This window comes from Amblyomma mixtum, chromosome 7 (genome assembly GCF_055824585.1).
Source record: "Amblyomma mixtum isolate Tamu chromosome 7, ASM5582458v1, whole genome shotgun sequence".
Classification (NCBI taxonomy): Eukaryota; Metazoa; Arthropoda; class Arachnida; order Ixodida; family Ixodidae; genus Amblyomma; species Amblyomma mixtum.
The window spans coordinates 18,937,120-18,957,015 of record NC_143018.1 but is presented as its reverse complement, the minus strand read 5'-3'; the positions used below and the strand labels follow the sequence as shown (position 1 = coordinate 18,957,015).

Sequence of the window (19,896 nt, the reverse complement as noted above, 5' to 3'; positions counted from 1 at the left end):
TGAAATTTTCTTTTGGTTCATGAATTTTAGTATCGAACATTATTAATTGAGCTTGATGCTCCCTGATAGCTGACATTGGCTGCAACTTTGCCAGTCCCGTAAAAGTTTCGGGAGGCAGGATGTGGGATGGTAAGTGTAGCTGTACGTATCTCAGCTTGTCTAGCTTTAAAAAAAAAAAAAAGACGCATTATTATGCATGGTCGTTCCTATTACTACGGAGTTTAGTCCACACTACTGAATTCAATCATCGGTCCAAATACATTTTTGTTCATACAGCATTATTCTCACCGACGTATAGCCTAAGCACTACAACATGGCAGTTTGAAGGGACACAACTATTCGTCACAAGCTATAACTGGAGCTGCATAAATTTCCTGAAGTCTTTGCACGAAAACAAAGACTAAATCTGAGATAACGTTTAGACTGCTGAGTAGAATTAAAAGCCATAAAACAATAAGCCTTGAAGCCGCCGCGGTGGCTCAGTGGTTATGGTGCTCGGCTTCTGACCCGAAAGACGCGGGTTCGATCCCGGCCGCGGCGGTTGAATTTCTTTGGAGGAGAAATTCTAGAGGCCCGTGTACTGTGCGATGTCAGTGCACGTTAAAGAACCCCGGGTGGTCGAAATTTCCGGAGCCCTCCACTACGGCGTCTCTCATAGCCTTAGTCGCTTTGAGACGTTAAACCCAATAAACCATAAACCAAAACAATAAAATATCTATCCCTTCGCTGCTTGCAAGCGCGCAAAACTGACCAATCAGCAGTCTACAAGCGATTTCAGAAATCAGAAATCCACAGCAAACAAAACACGGCATGGCACCTGTCCCAAGTTTGTTGCAGCGGAAAGAGGCCCCTCGGCAAGGGAATGGCTTTCGTTTCGGGACTGGCAGAAGATAGAGAAGGGAACCAACAGTGTCTCGACCAACAGTGCAGGGAGAGCGAGGGGGGGGGGGGTAAAGGGTGCAACGCCGCCTGCTTCTCGGCAGCTCAAGCGTGAAAGAAAGGCAATCTCGCCGGGAGGGAGAGCCACTCCGCCGCGTTTGTGCGCCGTTGGGGCACCTCTCGAGAAGCCGTCTAGGGTCCGATTGTTTCGTGAAGGAATGGGGCAAAGTATACAACTGCGGACGTACTTCTACTATTGGATCTAGACTACAAGAGTCGCTGACCTCTCAGCGCTTAGCCAATAGAGGAGCTCCAGAACAAAAGTGGCGTTCCTTTGACCTTGCATCTCTCCCTCTCTTTTTGAGCGTGACGTGATCTATAACCGTGAGTTGAATCGCAGATTGAATTTGATTTCAATTACAGGCATGATAGCATACGCAATTAACGGCCGATAACGCACGAGCGAGCTGCGTTTTTGAAGGGATATTAAAGGGGATACTAAAGATGACTCCATCTAGATTTTGCTTTTGATAAATTTCGATTCTGTCGCTCTTGCTGGGTACGTTGATGGTAACCGTGCAATAAAAGGCGCATTTCATATGGAGGAAATCGCATCTTGAAATTTACTAGCTACTCAATCGTAACTTACAACGTCAAGGCAGAAAAGGCTCAGTTGATGTCAGGACGGCGCGAAAGGAACAAGGAGGCACAAGAACACTACAGGTCAAGCGCCAACTTGCAACTCTTGCAACTATGAAACAACTAGCCCAAACCAAAGTACTTCTTGAGCAAAGACTCAGCGATAACCGTTTGGAAGTTTATTGCCATTTAGCCTATCCTCAGACATCCACGATGAGTTTATTGACGTCACAGAAGTTTGTGGACTGGTGGTGGAGGTATGTTTTCTAGCTTTCATAAGCTTCGTTTGCAGTGAAAGCTGCTTCTTTGTCATTAAAAAACTGTAATATTTCAACTCAGACCAACTCCAATTCACCCTTAATGCCTTTTTAATGTGCGTGTGCCATAAACGAGAGACATGCACGATCCATCTGTCCACTCCATTCCATGCAAAACCAGCCAGCAGAATCTATCCGCACATTTTACATTTTGTAGATGGGACCGTAACTCTACACAAGTTATTGCACCGAAAAGCACAAGACCACAGAAATTTACTGCAGTGAGATTTGTACTAATGCCGGGATACGGGGGTGATGTGCAAAGAATTTAATTGAATAATGTAAATAATTACACCTTCCGGCGTTCGGATGCTGTAAGGTGGTCGCAACAAAATGATGTCATGTAAGTGGCCATGTCGTTAAGGAGTAGCGACCTTACCGACCTGCGCCAAGTCTAGGACAACATACCGCCGACCCGTTGTTTCCTATTACACTTCATTTCAATCCCCGTATCTCCTGCCTAAAGACGACTAAAGTTGATAACTTCACAAGGTTATTATCGTGCAATATCGCCGCGTATTACCATTATTACTGTCGCCGTATTTTTGTTGACGCAAGTGACGCTACTCGACTGGGTCCTTTCTTTATTCTTTTCTTCTTTGAAACTTTCCATGGATATTTTATTGTCTTACAAAAGGGTAGACAACAGGCTTCTTCACAACTTCATGGCCACTTCCTCGAATCAGAGAGGAAACTACCTTTTGCACATATATATACAGCCGCTCTAGATCGAACCTGCCCACTCACTTCTCGGAGGAACAGATTTAGACTCTAATCGCCGCACCTTCGTTACCGTAAAGAGCTACCCAGTGGGCTTCACGGTAAATCTCCCGTCGTCCAATAACGACTCCGTAGAAAGGACGAGGTTATTCCTGTGTCGCTTATTTCATTCGGCACCAAGAGCTCTTTTGGTACGCAAGTTCGCCGGCATCTATAAGACTTAGTCAAAATTCGCACCTATAGCGCTGCTCATCGGCTCGAATTATCAACAGCGGCCAAGCGTGGAAACGTCGTGAACCGGACATACCACGGCCCAGCGTCAAATTTCGTTGCTTATGGATAACCAGATCCTGCACTTTCTCAGTCCGAAGTAATCAAGGGTCTACGTTCCTGGCATCAGTGTTGAACACCAAGACTTGAGGAGCGTAGAAAAAGTTCCCGGTGGCTTTGCTCTGTAGGCAAGTTAATACCAGCGAGCCATGAGGCCCGGTTTTTAGGCTCCATGGAAAGCGTATTCTAAGGCACAGTTCCACCCTTCCTCACCCGCCCCCTGTTGTCATTATCTCGCAACGCTGCCTGCTCCGAAGGGGGCTTCAGGAATGCGCTCCCGACGCACCTGAACCCCCTTGGGCACTTTCAAAACTTTTCACTGCGTCATCGCTGGCGAATCAGTATCGCTGGTTTTATCCGCCTCAGTTCGTGAGTTTGCCAGTCGAGGGCTTTGTCTTTTTAGCTGAGAAGAGATGCCCTACTAGCTAATCCCTTGTTAAGAGTTTAACTCCGTGTTGTTCCAGGCAGAGTGTCAGGGGATTGCCACATTTTTGGCATTCTGTTTTTGTTTCATTATTAGCTAGACACAGGGGCTCTTCTTGGTCAAGAGTTTCTCATAATATGCGGCATTAAGGCTAATATTTGAACATATCTATTAGGCGATTATAAAATTACAAAAACAGAATAATTAACCAGTGATCAGTAATCATCTAATTTATCTTTGACAGCGTAGTAGTACAAGTCACTGTCTGAATTGATGCCCTTGAGACACAAACGATGGTATGATACAAATGTGTTTTTTCTCGAGTGCTATTTTATTTTGAAACGAGAGCCGCTACAATTGGCATATCCCAGCCATAAACAAGGATTCCAAAGTTTGAAAACGGGATGCAAATGAAATGCAGTCGAGCAACTATCCTAGGCCCCTGAAGTTACGTAACAGTGCTGTGTGGAGCTTCATAAATTTAATTCCCCAAAGCGTACTTGGCACAAGATATTAAGAACCCCGAACAATCGCCCCTCTCGCAAACTATATAGCTGTATGAGCAAACTTTTATAAGTATTTATGGCCTCCTCTCCTCGCAATGTATTCGGAACCCGGTATAGCGAGCTGGCGTCTACCATGTTTTCGCGCCGTAAGCACCTTTCTGTCCGACCCGATTCATCCTTAGCGATGCACTTGAACGCCTCTCACACTTCCTCGGCTCCTCGCGGTTTAAGCCAACCGGTCTCCCGTTTTCTCGGAATCTTCGCAGTCTTCCCCCTGTTGCCTCCGCTCTGAAGCTTGGAGAGGCGAGGATTAAGGCGCGTCGCTGCTGGCACTTGTAGTCACGTACCGCCCTCCATTCTTAATCTCGGAGAAGAAATGTGGGGGAAGAACTTCTTTTTGGTGCCCTTAAGCACTTCGCTAAGCCCAGAGCGCGCCAGGACCAAATAAAAACAAACAAAACAGTCAAAACTACGACAGAAGAGCACAAGAGCGGCAAGAACTGGACCCCATATGCAAACACACCAGGACAGACACTATTACGCACCTAAGCGGACAAACACACGAGCACATGCATACACACAAACGAGAGGCCCTGAACGCTAGTGAAAAGAAGGAAACAAGGATAAAAGAAAGAACCGCGAGGAAGCAGAAAGAATGAAAATTACAGTCCAAGAAAAGCGTTCTAGCAAGAGTGTGCTCTCCAAGTGGCGCGAAGTACGACCGGACCACTTTTCCTCCGTCTCGGCTATTTGCATAACACATTCGGCCGGCTGTATTTACATAAATGCACAGCAGGCAAACACGCCGGGCACTACCAAAGACAGAAAGGAGCTGGTGAAGAGGAGATGGGGAAAGGGATAGGGAAGACGGGGATGGCTCTCGGGAGCATCCCGCTCAAACTTCCCCTCTTTCTCATTCGCTCTTTGCTCCGTTTCCCCGCGAGCTATGGCAGCTTTCTTTTTCTTTTTTCCCCGGACTCTCGCATGTACGTGCTACGCTGCAGCGCTCCCCTTTTCCGCCGCTTCTGCCGCCAACCTTTCCCTACCGCGTTGATTATTGTCTCCCGGTCGGCTCGGGTCTCATTTCGCGCTGAAGAGTAACAGTTTATCTTGCCCCGGCAGGAACCCCACGACCCCGCCTTCTGGCTTCCCGCGAGGGCGGCAGAAATTTTGACAGGGCAAAAAGTACTCAGAGAAGAAACCGTCGTCGTCGCCGTAGCCTTCTGTGTACTTATCCCCGGGCTATGCTCGCATGAACTTGTGTTTGGCCGTCGAGGTTATTCTTCGGTCCTTATCGAGCCTATTCTGCCGAAATGAGGGACAGCGGCTCATGTATAGTTTGTGAGCGAGGTAATACAAGGAAGGTCCTGGTCTGGCGCTCGGAAGTAGTGTGGTTGGTTAAGTTTAGTGTTTTCGAGAAGCAGTTTTGATTATTTCAACTAGAAAGTCCCGACGACGCTACTTACTTCTGGTTTTAATAATCCTCGTACGATCACTACATTGGCATAGGTTGCCTTTGGAGACGCATGTAGGTTTCAACCAACGTACCCTTCCCACGTGAATAAGATCGCTTTACTGTGTTCCGCTCCAGAAATACTTTCTCGTCCTTTGCTATGGAGCGTAGGCGTTTAATAGCTCCTTTCTTCTGCAGGAAAGAATATCAGAGCGACAGGAAGTTCCACAGGGTGACAACTTAAGCGGTGATTTGTATTACAACTTGTGCAAGCTGTCGCAAATTTGAAGTCGAAGCGAGCACTGCGGTATTTCACTGCAGTTAATTGCTTTATTCCAATTCATTCTTTCGCTTTCTGTCTATTTTTTGCCAAGTGCTCAACCAGCACATCATTACTACGGTCTTCCATCGATTCCATTCCTTTAATGACGTCTTCGGCAGATCTTTCAGAACAATACAGGGGCGCGAAGTCCCATGAGGCAAACCTTACTTCACTTTGAGAGTAGGGCAAATACATAGGTAGTGGGATTACTGTAAGGCTAGTTTAACGTACTTCTGAACGCCATCACCACTACGAAGGACCAAAAGGCTAGATATTAAATAAGGTTTTGAAGATACGTTATATTATCAAAACCCAGGCTTCATCCATGCTTCTGGAGACCCTTTGCACAAGACTGTCATTCACTTAAAGCCCACTAATTAAGTCCATCCACCTACTCACCTTCCCAGACGTGCACACCCACGCACACACACAAAAGTTCGCAGCGCCACGTAAGTCCATCATGTGCTGGCATTGCAATAGCATACCCAGCAGCTGACGCCTTTACCGGAAGTAGCCTCACTTCCATCCAGCCGATGGGAATGCTCCTGTCTGGTTGCATCATATTCCCGCAGTCAGAGGGAATATGTTCCGGTCCGGTGACGTTATTTCCCTCCAGCCAATCAGCGAATGGAAATGCTCAGGTCTGGTGACTTCACTTCTCTCCAGCCAATTAGTGAATTTTGCTATCGACGGCACATTTTCTTCCCACAGATGTAATTTTGTGATGCGAAAGCATTACAAAATTATTTTCTTTTGCATTTTGTTGTGTTTTGTATTTTTGTATTTTTATTCGCGCACGTACCTGTCTTGTCCTGTTTCTTTTTTTCTTTTTGTAACTAGTCCTGGTGCCTAAGTATAGCACGCCAACCTGAAGTTGAAGTTGTATTTTTGTTGTGGGTTTGTATCCGCTATGCACACTGGCCAATCCCCCGCCGTGGGTATGTGCCATTCAGCCTGAGGACATCATCATCATCATCATCATTTCCGGAGCCCTTCACTACGGCGTCCCTCATAGCCTGAGTTGCTCTGGGACGTTAAACCCAAATAAACCAAACCAAACCATTTTTGTTGTGGTTGTATTTTGTAATGCTATCTCTTTACAAAACTACGCGCCAGTAGTCTAGTCGGAAACCGAAACATTACACTCAGGAATGCAAAATACAACGCGTTTCCTGGCGAGCCATCGAACAATCTTTTTTTTTTTTCAATTTACTGCTTGATTACACAACATTGGTATTGATAAAGATCACCCCTTCATGCTTAATGATTGCGCTGTTTTTTTACATATTTGTTAGAAGAAAGCCAGAACCACTCCCTTGGGTACCTATGTAAGATGATCTGATTAGCATAGGTTTATTCCAACCGCGCCACACTGCGAAGAGAAGGGCCACTGCCTTGGGGGTAGAGCGCAGTGCAAGCAACCGGTGAAAACAGTATTAGGTTTATTCATAATTAAGCGGTTCGTACATTAGATTAACTAGCCCGCATAATCTACATGACTCGTGTGCAAAAGTAATTGTTTGGATGCTGTAGAGAGAGAGGATATATAACAGCGTGTAATTCGATGACCGCTAACAGTTTCTATGTAGCGTCGCTTCCCGGTTTATTCCGCTTCAGAGTGCGGGATCGGCTGGAATGCGTGGGCTATCGTTTGGGTGGAATGCAGTTTCCTTCGTGAAGTCCAGCTTTCCGAGAGACTTCCCGAGTAATTCGATGGATTCACCGACGATTGGTTTTAGCTATTCACTAAAAGAAAAATAGGAATGCAACGTGAACTGCGTGAGTGAGTGCGACAGCGCCCAAAGTTTCATCTTCAAAACTCTTCCTTTTCGTACTCTTTTATGTCAGCCTACATGATCCGCCTGGAATCTGAAGATTTTTTGGACGTCAGCAGTTTTTGTGCTGTTAACATCAATACTACTGTCTCAGAAGAAATGTGGAAAGAAAGGGGGCAGCGGAGGGTTGACTTATATAAACGCCTGAAGAAACATGAAAGAGGTCTCTAAGGTGCGTTTAAGTGGCGCTGGGTGACAGATGCGGGCTCTGCCTGCTGTGCCTTGTACCAACTGTTGCCGACACGTGGCTTTACATGTTTAATAAGCGGCTAATGGGTCGAAACTAGACGAAGCCAAACGTTCCCCTAATGTCAAAAAACGTGCCACTTTTGGCTTCCCCTCCAAATTAAACAATAAAGAATGTCGCATACTTGCCTCAGTTCAACAATCTCTTACTTTTTAGCAGCTCTCTCCTAGGACTCATCTACTTTAGTTAGGTAATGTCCGTACAACCTCGAACAGCAAAATAACAATGCCAATATTTCTCTGCAACCTCTTAGCGTGAGCTATAGTTGTAGGCGATATAAAGAAGGCATTTGAGTGAGCTCGATGATTTGGAAAATATTTTCGAGGCGTGGTTGAGGCTGAAGGCGCTCGAAACAAAGATGCAAAAAAAAAAATTACTGCCTATGCAAGACCATTAAACAGGGCCTTGTTGCTTCCAGATATATAATTTCAAGAGCGGGCGTCCGTATAAGCCGAACGCCTAATACAATACCCGCGGTGCCACTAAACGAGTACTTGAACGTGCGATGAAAGTAGTTCATTACAGTAGAATCACAATCCCGCGACTAACGCGCGGTTCCTCAGAGTCACCGGCTCGTACAGGGTTCTGTAAGACTTTGTGAGCTTCGTATTATTCAAAGCCGCGAAACTTACTAATGGCATTCAAGCTTTTAACGACTAAAACAAAGATAGCGTTACTGCCGCTCCCTTCAGTGCAGCCCTTATAATAAAATCGTCCGTCAGCCGAGGCGACGCCAAGGCCATAACGAGCCCTTCAAATCGCCTGTCAATTTTGAGGCCGGTGTACACGCTTCAAGAGCGATCAATTTCCCGAGTCACCGAGCAACTCGGGGTCCTAAGCTCCTCTCTCTCAAGCCACTCCTATGGTCGCCAAACAGTTGCGCTCACAAACAAGAAAAACTCCCAGAGTCAACGTCATCCACAAAAAGCAGGTCCCACAACCTGGCGACCAAAATGCGCTCGCATCAGCGAACGATCCTTCTCCACCTCTCTGCTCCACAATTCTCGACTCTCTCTCTCTCTCCCCACTCCATTTTCTCGCACCCTTCTTTTCTTTCACCACCATAGCCACAAGCTCTGGATGCGTTGCCGGCTCCATCCATTTCCTTCGAAGCGTCGCCGCCGCTAGATTTTTTTTTTTTACTGCCTGTCACCTTCCTGAGTCAAGCGAAACTGAAAAGTGCCAAACTTGCTACTTTCGACGCTCTCTCGTTCGGCCTCCCTGCGCAAGCGGCACCCCCTCCCGAAGGCGGTTGAAACTGCTACTGCGCTCAAAAAACAAACCTATCCACTTAACCTCTCTGTTCTGCCTTTTAATATCCTTCCTTATTCTCTCTTCTCAGAGAGGAGAGGCTGGGAAAGGAACGACGCGGAGAGGTTTCCTTCGTTAGACGTAAGCGCATGCCCAAATCAAGAGACGCGCGAGCGCTGAGAAAACAACTCCTGGTCGTCATATCTCCGGCTCAGCAGAGCGTGTTTACAATCCGCGCACCACGTAGGCGTTCTCAATGTAACACCTGGGAAAATAGGGGCACTCATGCTCCACCTTAAGGGTATGACCTGACAGCGTCAATGATTATTTGCTTTCTTTTTAATTAGTTCCTTTTTAATTAATCGAATACATTAGCATACATCAGTAGGCATACTAGACCACGTGATACGCCACAAGACACATGAAGTCTCCCTTCAACCTGGTCGAACGAGCATACCGTGTTTGCCAAAGGTAACCGGGCAAAGGTGGTTCATTTCCTAGACGCATAGCAAAACACTTATAGCAGCCCTTAAGCTATGAATCTTTGTAAACTAAGGTGAACCGTTGTGTTGTGTGGTTTCATACTTTCGGTATTTAGGGGCGCTGTTAAGGCTCCGTTATGCAGTTAAGCAGTAGAAACCTGTTGCTCAATTAGTTTTGACCAAAGGGGTACATCAATGACTTAGGTATAGCGTGTCTGTCTCGCAAATAATTTACTTTACAATCTTGCGTGTCATAATATCGTAAAATTCATAGTATAGTAAGTCATTGTATCGTAAAGTTAGACTAAAAAAATGAATACATCCGGAGGTCACCTCTCAGCAGGCTTGCATTTTTTTTTTTTGGCTAATACGTATCTGCTAGCGTCAAAAACGCTCCCAATTGGTTTTCTATGGCAGTCTTTACTAGTTGATGCGAGCGATAGAGAATGTTTAAAAGAAATTTTTCGACGTATCCAAGTATGGACCATTTCCTTCGATATGTCTATAACAGTGCCTTACAATATAATACTTGCCTCACTATTAAAATTGGCGTGTTTTAGAATCCCGGAATCTTAAACTGGCGGATTAACATTATTTATATATATAAATAAGATTATAGAATGGTTGAATCTGAACGACTCAGTAATTGCTAATATTCAGAGATCGCACCACTATGGTGCACCATTTGAATGAAATGTATTTAACGTTTGCATTCGAATAGGCTGGGTCTCCAAGTGCTGAAGTTGGGTTAATAAGAAGAACATGCTTGCTCACACGCAGTTTTTGGGGAATGAATATCATAACAGACTTTTGAATGAACTGGAAAGCCATGGAATGTTTACGAATACTAAGATTATCTGCACGCAAAGAAACTAGCAGCTTTTGACGATATTTATATTCAGGTAAAGCCACGAAGTCAAAATTTCTTGCTGCAATCTTTCGATAAACTTCACCTCGTTTCTGTAAGAACTGTTTTTCATCTTTTACTTCCGTGTAATTGAACATTATCGACTTTTTTTTGTTCTTAACCGCTCTCTTGTGTTCGTTTTTTTCTTCTCATTTATCATCACTTTGCTGCTCACGAGCTGGCACTTATGTGTTTGCGGGCAACATTTTAGTTTTTTCCTCTATCCATTTTTCTGTCTAAGCCTGACTCGATCCTGCAGATTTTTTATTTCTTTATTCACTCTCGGGATTCCTCTCCTGACAACGTTCCCTTCCAGTTCCTTAGTCATTTTTTTCTTTACACGACTTACAAAGGTACCGAGGAAAAATTCTTCTTAAAAGGGAGCGATTGCACGTTTGACTTCGATGCCATGAGTTAAAATAAAACAGTTCCTTAGAAAAGCAGACCTTCCTCGGAAGATCTCACCTGCTTGTTCTCCAGTTTACGGCCATCGTTTCTGGGCGATCTCTGGGGATTCGACTCCGAGCTGCTCCATTTCCTTTTTCCTTTCGCCCACTCATCATTATTTCGGGCCGTCTAGCCCGATTCTCAACATGGCGTTCTGCTGACTTCATCTACATCCATTCTTCATTCGTATTTTCGCTATTTTTTACCTCCTTCCCGGTAAAAACTTAGTGTTTTCGGCTCTCGTAACATGCTCGAGAGACTCCCTAAGCGTACAGATTATGCTAAATTACGCTGAATCCAGCTTCTGTCTTTCTTTCTAACTTTTTTTCTAGCCCTTTTCGATCACACTGAAGTTCAGTCCGCCCTATCATATTGTCTTCCCCCTTTTTATCTTCATCTACTCGTGCGCAGAGTTCCGCAGTGCTCGAATTCTGCGGTGCGCCGCTCCGCTTAGAAGGACGACGGAGAGACGGCTTTGCCGGCGCTCTGGGAGGCATCCCTTAGGCCTACCCCTACTACTTCTACGCTTCGAGAAACGACTCCGCGTTGGCACCGGGAAAGGGGGTTGCGAGTAAGGGACGTAACAAAGGAGGAAAAGGAGAATGGTTTCAAAGGAAATCTCAACCTCTACTTCTTCCTTCCCTTTAACCCCCTTTCCACCCTCGGGCTCCACTTTCCCCTCCAGTGGGCGGCGATCTCTCGTGTTTAATCTTTCCGCCTTTTCTGCGGATGAACTCAAGATTAATGCCTACGCAGGCGTTCCGGCCTCGGCAGTCATTAATATCACTTAGGGCGCCCCCCTGGCGCCACCTGGAGCCGCGCGCGCCGTCGCTGCGGGTAAGGGTGGGAGTGCTGTCGGCGGAGAACGTGTTGCCCCCCCCCCCCCCCCCCCCCCCCCACTTTCCTATCTACTCTCCCTCCCCTCGCTTTGTGTACGAACGTGCGCGTTCATGCGTGTTTGTGTGCTCTCGTGAAGGTTCGTTTATGTACGTGTTTGCGCTCGTTTGTGCTTTTCAGAGTTCGCATGTGTTTTCTTCATTGGCTTCCATCACCCGCGATGGTGGTCTAATGGCTACGGCGTTCGGCTACTGACCACGGCGGCGGCGTCTGAATTTTGACGCTGGCGAAATGGAAAAACGTCCTTGTGCTGCGCGATGACTGTGTACGTTAAAAGTACACGGAACAGAAATTGAAGTTCGCTCCTACCGATAAGATATAAGCTCCTAAGCACAAAAAGACCTCTTATACTGAAAACAAAGCTCTTGTGAGCTAGAAAAGAACATGAACTAAATAAAATACGGGCATCGCCGCAACGCGCCAATCTGGCAAATATAAGCTCAATGACGTAATAACCGAAAACCGTCGCGGATCTATGAGGCTGACAAATGTGCATGAAGGTTGCGCGTTTAAATACTGAAGTATATAAGTTTCGTTCTCCAACCACCGGTGCACTTTTATCACATGAGGAAGACAAAAAACTACAACCTGAATTTTGGAAGCTAAAGAAAACCTTCACTAGGCGGCGCAACAGCCGGCCAGCTCAGTTTATATATGTTTTTGGTGCTACGCGGCAATGCCATTTGCGTGTCCGCGAGGTTTCGTTTTTGACGCGCCTGGATTTACAAGTGTGAAGCAGCAGAAGAACTCCAAGTTCCCTCTAAGTACTCCTAGGACGCAGTTAATGCCGCGGCCTCCACCTAACCTAATAATGCACAAGCTTGCACGTTGTAGCAAACGCACCGCTCGGTGTGTACGCTTCGTCAACGTAAAAACACCCTGGGCTGCATAACCAGCCTTACGAGGACTATTATTACAGAATTTAAATATGTCCGTACGTACCAGTCTCCACCCATCTGTCGGGATGATGATGCGGTGGTTACAGCTGCCGCACCAGTAGCCTGCTAGGGCAGATACGCCGCCTCAGGCCTCAAAAGCATCGCACGCTGTGTGGGGTTGAAATCACTAAATTTTAGGCCGTGGTACACGTCACTGCACGTTAAAACTCCCAGGTGGACGACATTATTCCGGAGCCCTCCACTACGGCACCTCCTTCTTCCTTTCTTCTTTCACTCCCTACGTTATCCCTTCCCTTACGGTGCGGTTTGGGGTGCACAGAGATATGTGAGATAGTTACTGCGTCATTTCATCCCCTCAAAACCAAATTTCATTTTCTCTCCACTACGGCACCCCTTTCATCCTTCCTCTTCTCACACTCCGTCCTTTATTCCTTTCCGCATGGTACGGTTGAGGTGCGCACATCGAATTGGGACAGCTACTTCGCCATTTCCTTTGTTCAATAGCGACTAACCGAAATGACTCCGGAGCCCTCCACTACGGCGGCAATTCCTCTTTCTAGTTCTTTCACTGCTTCCTTCATCCATTCTCACATGCTGTGCTTCAGTTGCCCAGCGAGAGTGAGACACCCACAGTTGCTTTTCTTTCCTCACAACCTCTTCTAATTTTTTTATCAACCTTTTTGTTGTCTGTCAGTTCGCCCCGTGCGCATTCATGTGTGCACACTTCGGTGCGTTTCTTTGTGAGTGCGTTCATTTTCGCGACAGCGTGCACGTCCGTTCGTCAGTGTGTGTGTTCGCTGGTGTGTGCGCAGCCTGTCACCGCTGCCACGGTCGCCTCGCCGGGTTCCACCGCCTCGCGACAGCGGCGCGTACCTGACGTTGTGTGACACGGGCGCGCCGGAATCGATGCGCGCACCCGTCCGCCGCTGTCGGCCGCGCGCTGAAAAATACATAATGGCGAAGAGAGGGGGAAGCGCGAACGCTCGCCACCAAGCGGAATTGGGGCGCTCGCGTTGCCTGTTGTAGGTGCTGGGAGAGTTGTTGCGGGGATGCAAATACCGCGGTGAGCCAAAATCCCATACTCGCTGCGACGTTTTCTGTCCGAGGAAGTGCGGTGGGCCGTGTTTTTGCCCAAGATTGACTTTCGCGTGTTTCTGAATTGACTCTGGCGCTTTTCAGGCGCGACACTCTGCCGCGCTTGAAAGGAACGAGAAAGAAAAAAAAATCTTATTTCGAACTCGGCATTAGTTCATGCACGTGCACATGAATGGCACGGCTATGAATATACTCTTGAAACTAAGGTATGAAACTCCATTTACAAGATTTCTGTACAAACACGTACGATTGTAGTTGTTTGTAGTGAGTTTTCTTTGCAGATCAATGTTATAACTATACCTACAATAGAAGTGGAGCCATGACCCCTATCCCCGTAACATAAAACAGTAGCATAGCTCTATCTTTACCAGTGCGCACAACAATAGTCGCAGAGAGCAGGACTCAGTTTGACAAGATGTACCACCTGGATTTAAAAGGCGAAAAACCGCCTATTGCACTATTGCAGTCCGCAAGTCAACTCAGTAAAAAAAGACTTGCTGCGAAAAAATTATAATCAGCGCGAATCAGGACGGCTATCTTTCTGCACATAAATCAAGCACTTGTCATCAATATTATCATGTCGGTACCGTCAGTGTTGAAAAACTAAATCAATATTCATTTTACTTTCATTGCACTCAACAAATTACCAGGCTCGAAGAAAGCTGCCCCATATGAACGCAGCAACAGAAGTACAAGCTCAACAGGTGGCTTGAAATTGAAGTCCCTACCGCGAGACACAACACGGCCGCATTAAAGGGAAGACCGCATAACCACCCGGCGCGCCAAAGACTCGGAAGTCTGGCTCCGGTGACGCGCACTCCCTAATGCACTCGCTGTCTGATCATCCGCTCTCGAGCTTCTCTGTTTTTCAGCCACGAAAAAAACGACGAAGCCTAAAAACAGGACGCGTACACGAGGGACCCGTGGAAAGAGAACGAAGCCTCCGCAGAGCCTCGACAAGAAGGAGTCAAGAAGGAGAAAGTAAGCGAGAAGTGAAAGAGGGAAAGGAAGAGAAGGAAGTGCATTTTACAGCGGCGACGTCGAGCCGAGGCGGCAAACAGCTGCCATCGTGTATCTCGAGCCAGCGTGATTGATATGAATGGGAGCTGCGTTGGCGGCCGTGGCGGAGACTCCCTCTCTCTCTGCTGTCGTTGCTGCTGCCACCTACGGAGCGGCAGCAACGCGTGTTTGTCACGATCCCTCCTTCCCTTTTCTCCTACCTTCCTCTTTTCACCCGTCCCTCTCGCCTCATCACTTCCCTCCACCTCCCTTCAGGTCCCGGCACCCGACAGCGGCCTAGTTTTCCCGACTTCCCGGCCTTAACTCCTTTAGTCCTCCAAATCTCTCTACCTTCCTCTTAGCTCCTTTTGAATGACCCTCTCCTATTTTTGCTCCCTTTTAACTCTTTCTACCTTTATAACCATTTCCTTCGTTTTTTCATTCGTTTCTTTTTGTTGGTAGGTACCCAAGTTCTTCCTGTCTCACCCTGTGGTCTCCAAAGCCTTTCTCACCCCGAGCCTCGGCCCTCCTTCCCCCTTTCTTGCTTTCCCCTTTAGCTCCCGGTGTCACCGCTGCTTTTGCTGTGGAGTGTTTCGGTGTCCGCATTCTCGGCCAACCCACACAAGCAGCAGTGCGGGACAGCGCACTAAATTTCACTACACGGAGAGACCCATCGATTAGGTCGGCCGGCAGCGCGTCCGCAGCGGCTGGGGTCGGCCTGGGGCTGTTTCGGGACGCCCGTTGGGAAAATTAGCTCCCCACATTCTTTCCCTACACCACCCCCTCTTCTTTGCGAACTTGGCGCGGCTTTAGTTTGCTTGGCGTCTAATAGGAAAAGAAGGGCAGGAAAGAAAAATAACAAGCAGAGAATCTCGAATGGAGCAGGCTAGTTTTAAGAGTCGGCAGCGAGAAGTTACACTGGCTGCATAAAACTAACAGCTGCACAGCGTCTGGTAGCAAAGATTGCTGCTTGCTTGTCTAATCTTACGGGGCTTGAATTCGAATGCTTTGTTTATTAGCTTTATGTGTGGAGCTGATCGAAATTTTAGGAGGATTGCAATAAGTGAACAGCCACTGAAATTACAAAGCTGACGAGCTCTAATCTACAGCCTGATCCCGTTATTTCACTCTTTTGGGGGTTACCATTCAATTTGCACTTCATTTGGTTAATTTTTATCAATGGCAGGGAACGAGAGGGAAAACGCTGCAGCCACGCGTAGACTGTTCCGCGACGCCTTAAACGAAGCAACAGCATACAATTAACAAATGAACACGTAATAATATTATGGAAATAAACTCCCGCTAGCGTGCACATTACACAAAAGAAGTTATATAAACGGTAACACACTGTTAATATGTCAGCCGCAGTGGACTCAAGCGAGAAACCTATAAGCGACCAAAAAATAAACACTTTTCTCCAGAATCAAGAATAAAATTTAGATCTAGATTTTGATAGCATTTCTCCAAGTTAATCAACAGCAATCAGTGCACGAAAATTACATTATTTATTGTGTATACTTTGGAATGACGGCGCCAGTTTATGACTCTTCGTTTTAAGTAATCCAAGTTAGTGTCAGATGCGAGCTGGGAATGATGCAAAGCGTGCGAAACATGCTTATTTACTTAGCAATCTAACACTGTTCAGGCCAGAATTGATAAGTAGTGTGCAACTGTGCCTGCAGATCACTCAGTGAGAGAAGTTTTTGCGCAAATGTTCATGCAAGATTATTTATTTTTGTTTCGAGCAAAGCATCAATTGTCACTGCTCTCAATATGTTCTCTTTAGCAGTCACTCTACTGCTAAAACTTTGCAGAACTGTTTTCCTCAAGTATTCTAATCTGCTGGCAGATGGGCCGCAAAAGAACTAAATTCTAGGAACTTGCTGTCGAAGCATGCGACACATTAAAGATTGAAGCCCCAGCGACACAGTGAGCGCGCCGAAAGGCCGCTTCTAATAGCCAACGGCTATCTTGGCCATCCTGTGCTCGTAGTAAGGAGCTTAGTTTAAACCCTCCATGCTCACTCGCCCTCTCTGTCGAGGCGATAATTTTAATTGAAACCTGTCAGAGTCTCCAGCGAGAAGAGTAGTTGAAGGCAATTACATCATGCTCCTCGGTGTACAGTCTGCGAACTCTAAAAGGGCTAAACTAACTTGCTTGTCACAGCAGCAGCTACGCCTTGCGGGAGCAGATATGAGATAGCAAAGTACACAAAACAAAGCTTCTCCAACGCTGCAAGATTATAAGCCTTCATCAACATAACAAAACGTTAACTATGGCGGAAGCTCAACTATGGCGAAACCCCTATGCGAAAGCCCAGATTTAACGAGCTCTTGCTGCTCGTCTTAAGCACGTGCTTGACGCTTAATGGCTTCTTGGTCACAGATCCAAAACATTAAAAAGCGCGGTTTATTAGTCGTCCGAACACATTCTTGCACGCAAGGGCTCTTGCCCTTGAAGGACATTACGAGAAGTTGCATTACCTAGTGGCCCGTTCCGCACCACACCGCAGAACAGGTGGTTCTGGCAGAAGACGAAGTGTGGCGGAGAGCCGAACTCTACAAGCGGCGCGGAACTTCCTGGGCACGAAGCAAATGAGCCATGCAGCCGCAACTTCGAGGGGAGGCCGCTGTAAGCTGGCTGGTCATTGTTACTAAGTTGTTCACTAAGGCGACGAAGCAGCTGAGGACATGGATTAGTGATAACGATGCAACCTACTCCCCCCCATGTACACGCACAGGTTGCTGCTTTGGCTGTATTCTAGACAATTTTACTCGTTTATTTTCTACAGCCCCGCAATAGAACACGCTCGTCAAATAAAAGAAAAAAATGACTCAAGAGGTTTTCTAGGCCTGCACCTGACCGAAGACAGCAAACAAAAACGTTTTCAGGCAAGGAACCCACGCTAGCGCTTCTAGATAGCAAAGCATTGATTTTATGAGATAACATCATCGCATTCTAATTGCTTAGAACTGGTTAGAGCCTGGTGGAAGCGCACTAAAGAAGACTACAATTAGCAGCAATGAGTTGCGTCTTTTCGTTATCGAAGTTTTTCTCTCAACCTTATTTCCCACTTTCTTGCCTGACTTGTTCTACACACATTTGCCTGACAAATCCTAGTATGCAAGGATACCAGCCTAGCTTCTAAAAATGACCTGATCGCTACGGCGATCTAATGCCGAATATAATAGATTCTGTTATTTGAAGAATTCTCTATTCTCTCCTTATTATGACCAAGCTAGGGGTGATAAGCGCCCTTTTGTAACACAGGAATTTAGGCGGACGCTTGTGGGGAATCGGGCTGTCGAGGCTGATGTTACGGTTAATTTGTTGGAAGTAGGTGACCTGGTCTTATCATTGTGCCTGAAGCAATTGTCACCACACTAAGGTTATGCGCGCGCTGACTGCGTACGTTCAGTTTTGTGTTGTCCATGTGTAAATATTTTTTTCTACATCAGCACTATATCTGTCCGTTTTCGGCCACCTTGAACTGCCTCTTTGTTCGCGCATATTTCCAACACGGCATATCCTCCACACCAAAAAGACGTGCAGTTCCAAAACCCTGTAAACAGCCAAGTGATGTGCTCTATGAGGGGGGAACTGGTTACTGGAGGAGGTGATCTCAAATGGAGAGATTGCGCCACCAAGCACTATCTCGAGATAGCACCTGCTGTCCCCATCCTACGCAGATATGCGCCGTATGTGTGTTCCCTATCGTAGGCATATTATGATTAATATCAACACGCACAACCAGCCTTTCTTCTTCACTGCATTGCTTCCTCCCGATTGCTCCTTGGCTACACCACTTGCGGATGTGTATGGATGAAGACTGATATGACCCTGATCAAACCCTAAGAATTGGTATGTACCCTGACTGAACACTGTGGTCTACTAATTAATAGGGGTGTGCGAATATTCGAAATTTTCGAATATATTTCGAATATTATATTTTGAGTATTCGTATTCGATTCGAAATCCAAGTATTCGTATCTTTCGAATATTCGACCCGACCCGAATATTCGTATCTAGCCGAATATTCATTGTGAGCACCTGCGTTCATTTCGGTCCGCAAGCCCTATCGACAGAGACATAACAACATGGCGGCGCCCAGAGCAATGCGCATGGATGAAGGAAAATTTTTCCTTCGAATTTTTCCTTCGAGGGAGAAAAAATTTCTTCCTACCTGTAAGGGTCATGTCGTAGCTGACTGCGCTGGTGAGCTTTTTTGTGGATATACCTGCGAAGCTGCTATAGTCAGAGCTGTGCACGAAGAACCTCGCAATACGTGCCAGGTCAGTGCCAAGTGAGAGGGAATTTTCTGTGGCTGGAGGGATCGTTTCAGCTAGAAGGGAACTACTTCTGCCTGACCATGTGCAGCAGCTGGTTTTCTTTCACGACAACCTTTAATGTTCATCCCAGCAACGTGCTTTGGTGCTGATGGCAAGCTAGCCTTAATAAATGCTGTGCACTAGCCATCCTCTCTGATATTTCCACTCTTCTAAGAATAATGTTCCAGACTTTGATACTTTCTGTGCAGCCACACACACCTTTTGTGTTCATTTAATCATCGATAGTTGAACTGTGATGTTGTTGGGTGCTCAAATAAATGTTTTGTAGTGGTTAAATGCGTCTGTCCTGGATTATTCGATATTCGATTCGATATTCGGAATCAAGTACTCGTATTCGATTCGTATTCGAAAAATTTGATATTCGCACACCCCGAATTAACTTTCTCTTGCGGTTGTGTCTCGCGGTTGCGACGGTGCGCTGTATTTAGATTCGTTTAAAGGAACATTTTAGGAATCGCCCTCATTAGTTCAATACTCAAAGGGTCACTGACTGTCATGCCACTAGTGATTCCAAATGAACTACTAGGTATAGCTTCGAAGCAGGAATAGTAAGGTCCCTGGGGCCACGGATACCTAAATATCAGCTCATAGGCGGCGCTAGCATCTGGAAGCCTCCAGGTACTGGCAGTGGGACATGCCAGACGTGGATCAGTAGATGATCCGGTCCGCAAGTAGCATGAATCAAAATCTCTGCTTGCTCCTTCCCTGCATGCTCTCCTTTTCATTTGTTCCCCGCTATCTTTCCCGTTGCTTGATTTTCATTTCACAGCACATCAGTGCCGTTTCTTATCAGTTCGCGCCTTTTTTTAAAAAATATATATAGCACGGTTTCTGTGCTTTTGTCTTTATTTGTTTACTTTGGGCAAAAATTCCGCACAGTGTTGCCGCCTTTTACCGA

General features: G+C 46.4%; 1 protein-coding gene across 1 annotated transcript in view; it reads right to left on the bottom strand.

Moving 5' to 3' along the window:
* Positions 1–18,845, bottom strand: part of bma (SCY1-like protein bma) — a 218,838-nt gene extending 199,993 nt beyond the window's left edge. The window contains exons 1-2 of the mRNA XM_089553889.1: positions 18,833–18,845; positions 17,133–17,228 (exon numbers count right to left, since the gene is read on the bottom strand). Of these exons, the coding sequence (XP_089410015.1) occupies positions 17,133–17,228; positions 18,833–18,845 (109 nt within the window). The remainder of the gene's footprint in view (positions 1–17,132; positions 17,229–18,832) is intronic.
* Between the last annotated feature and the right edge of the window lie 1,051 nt (positions 18,846–19,896).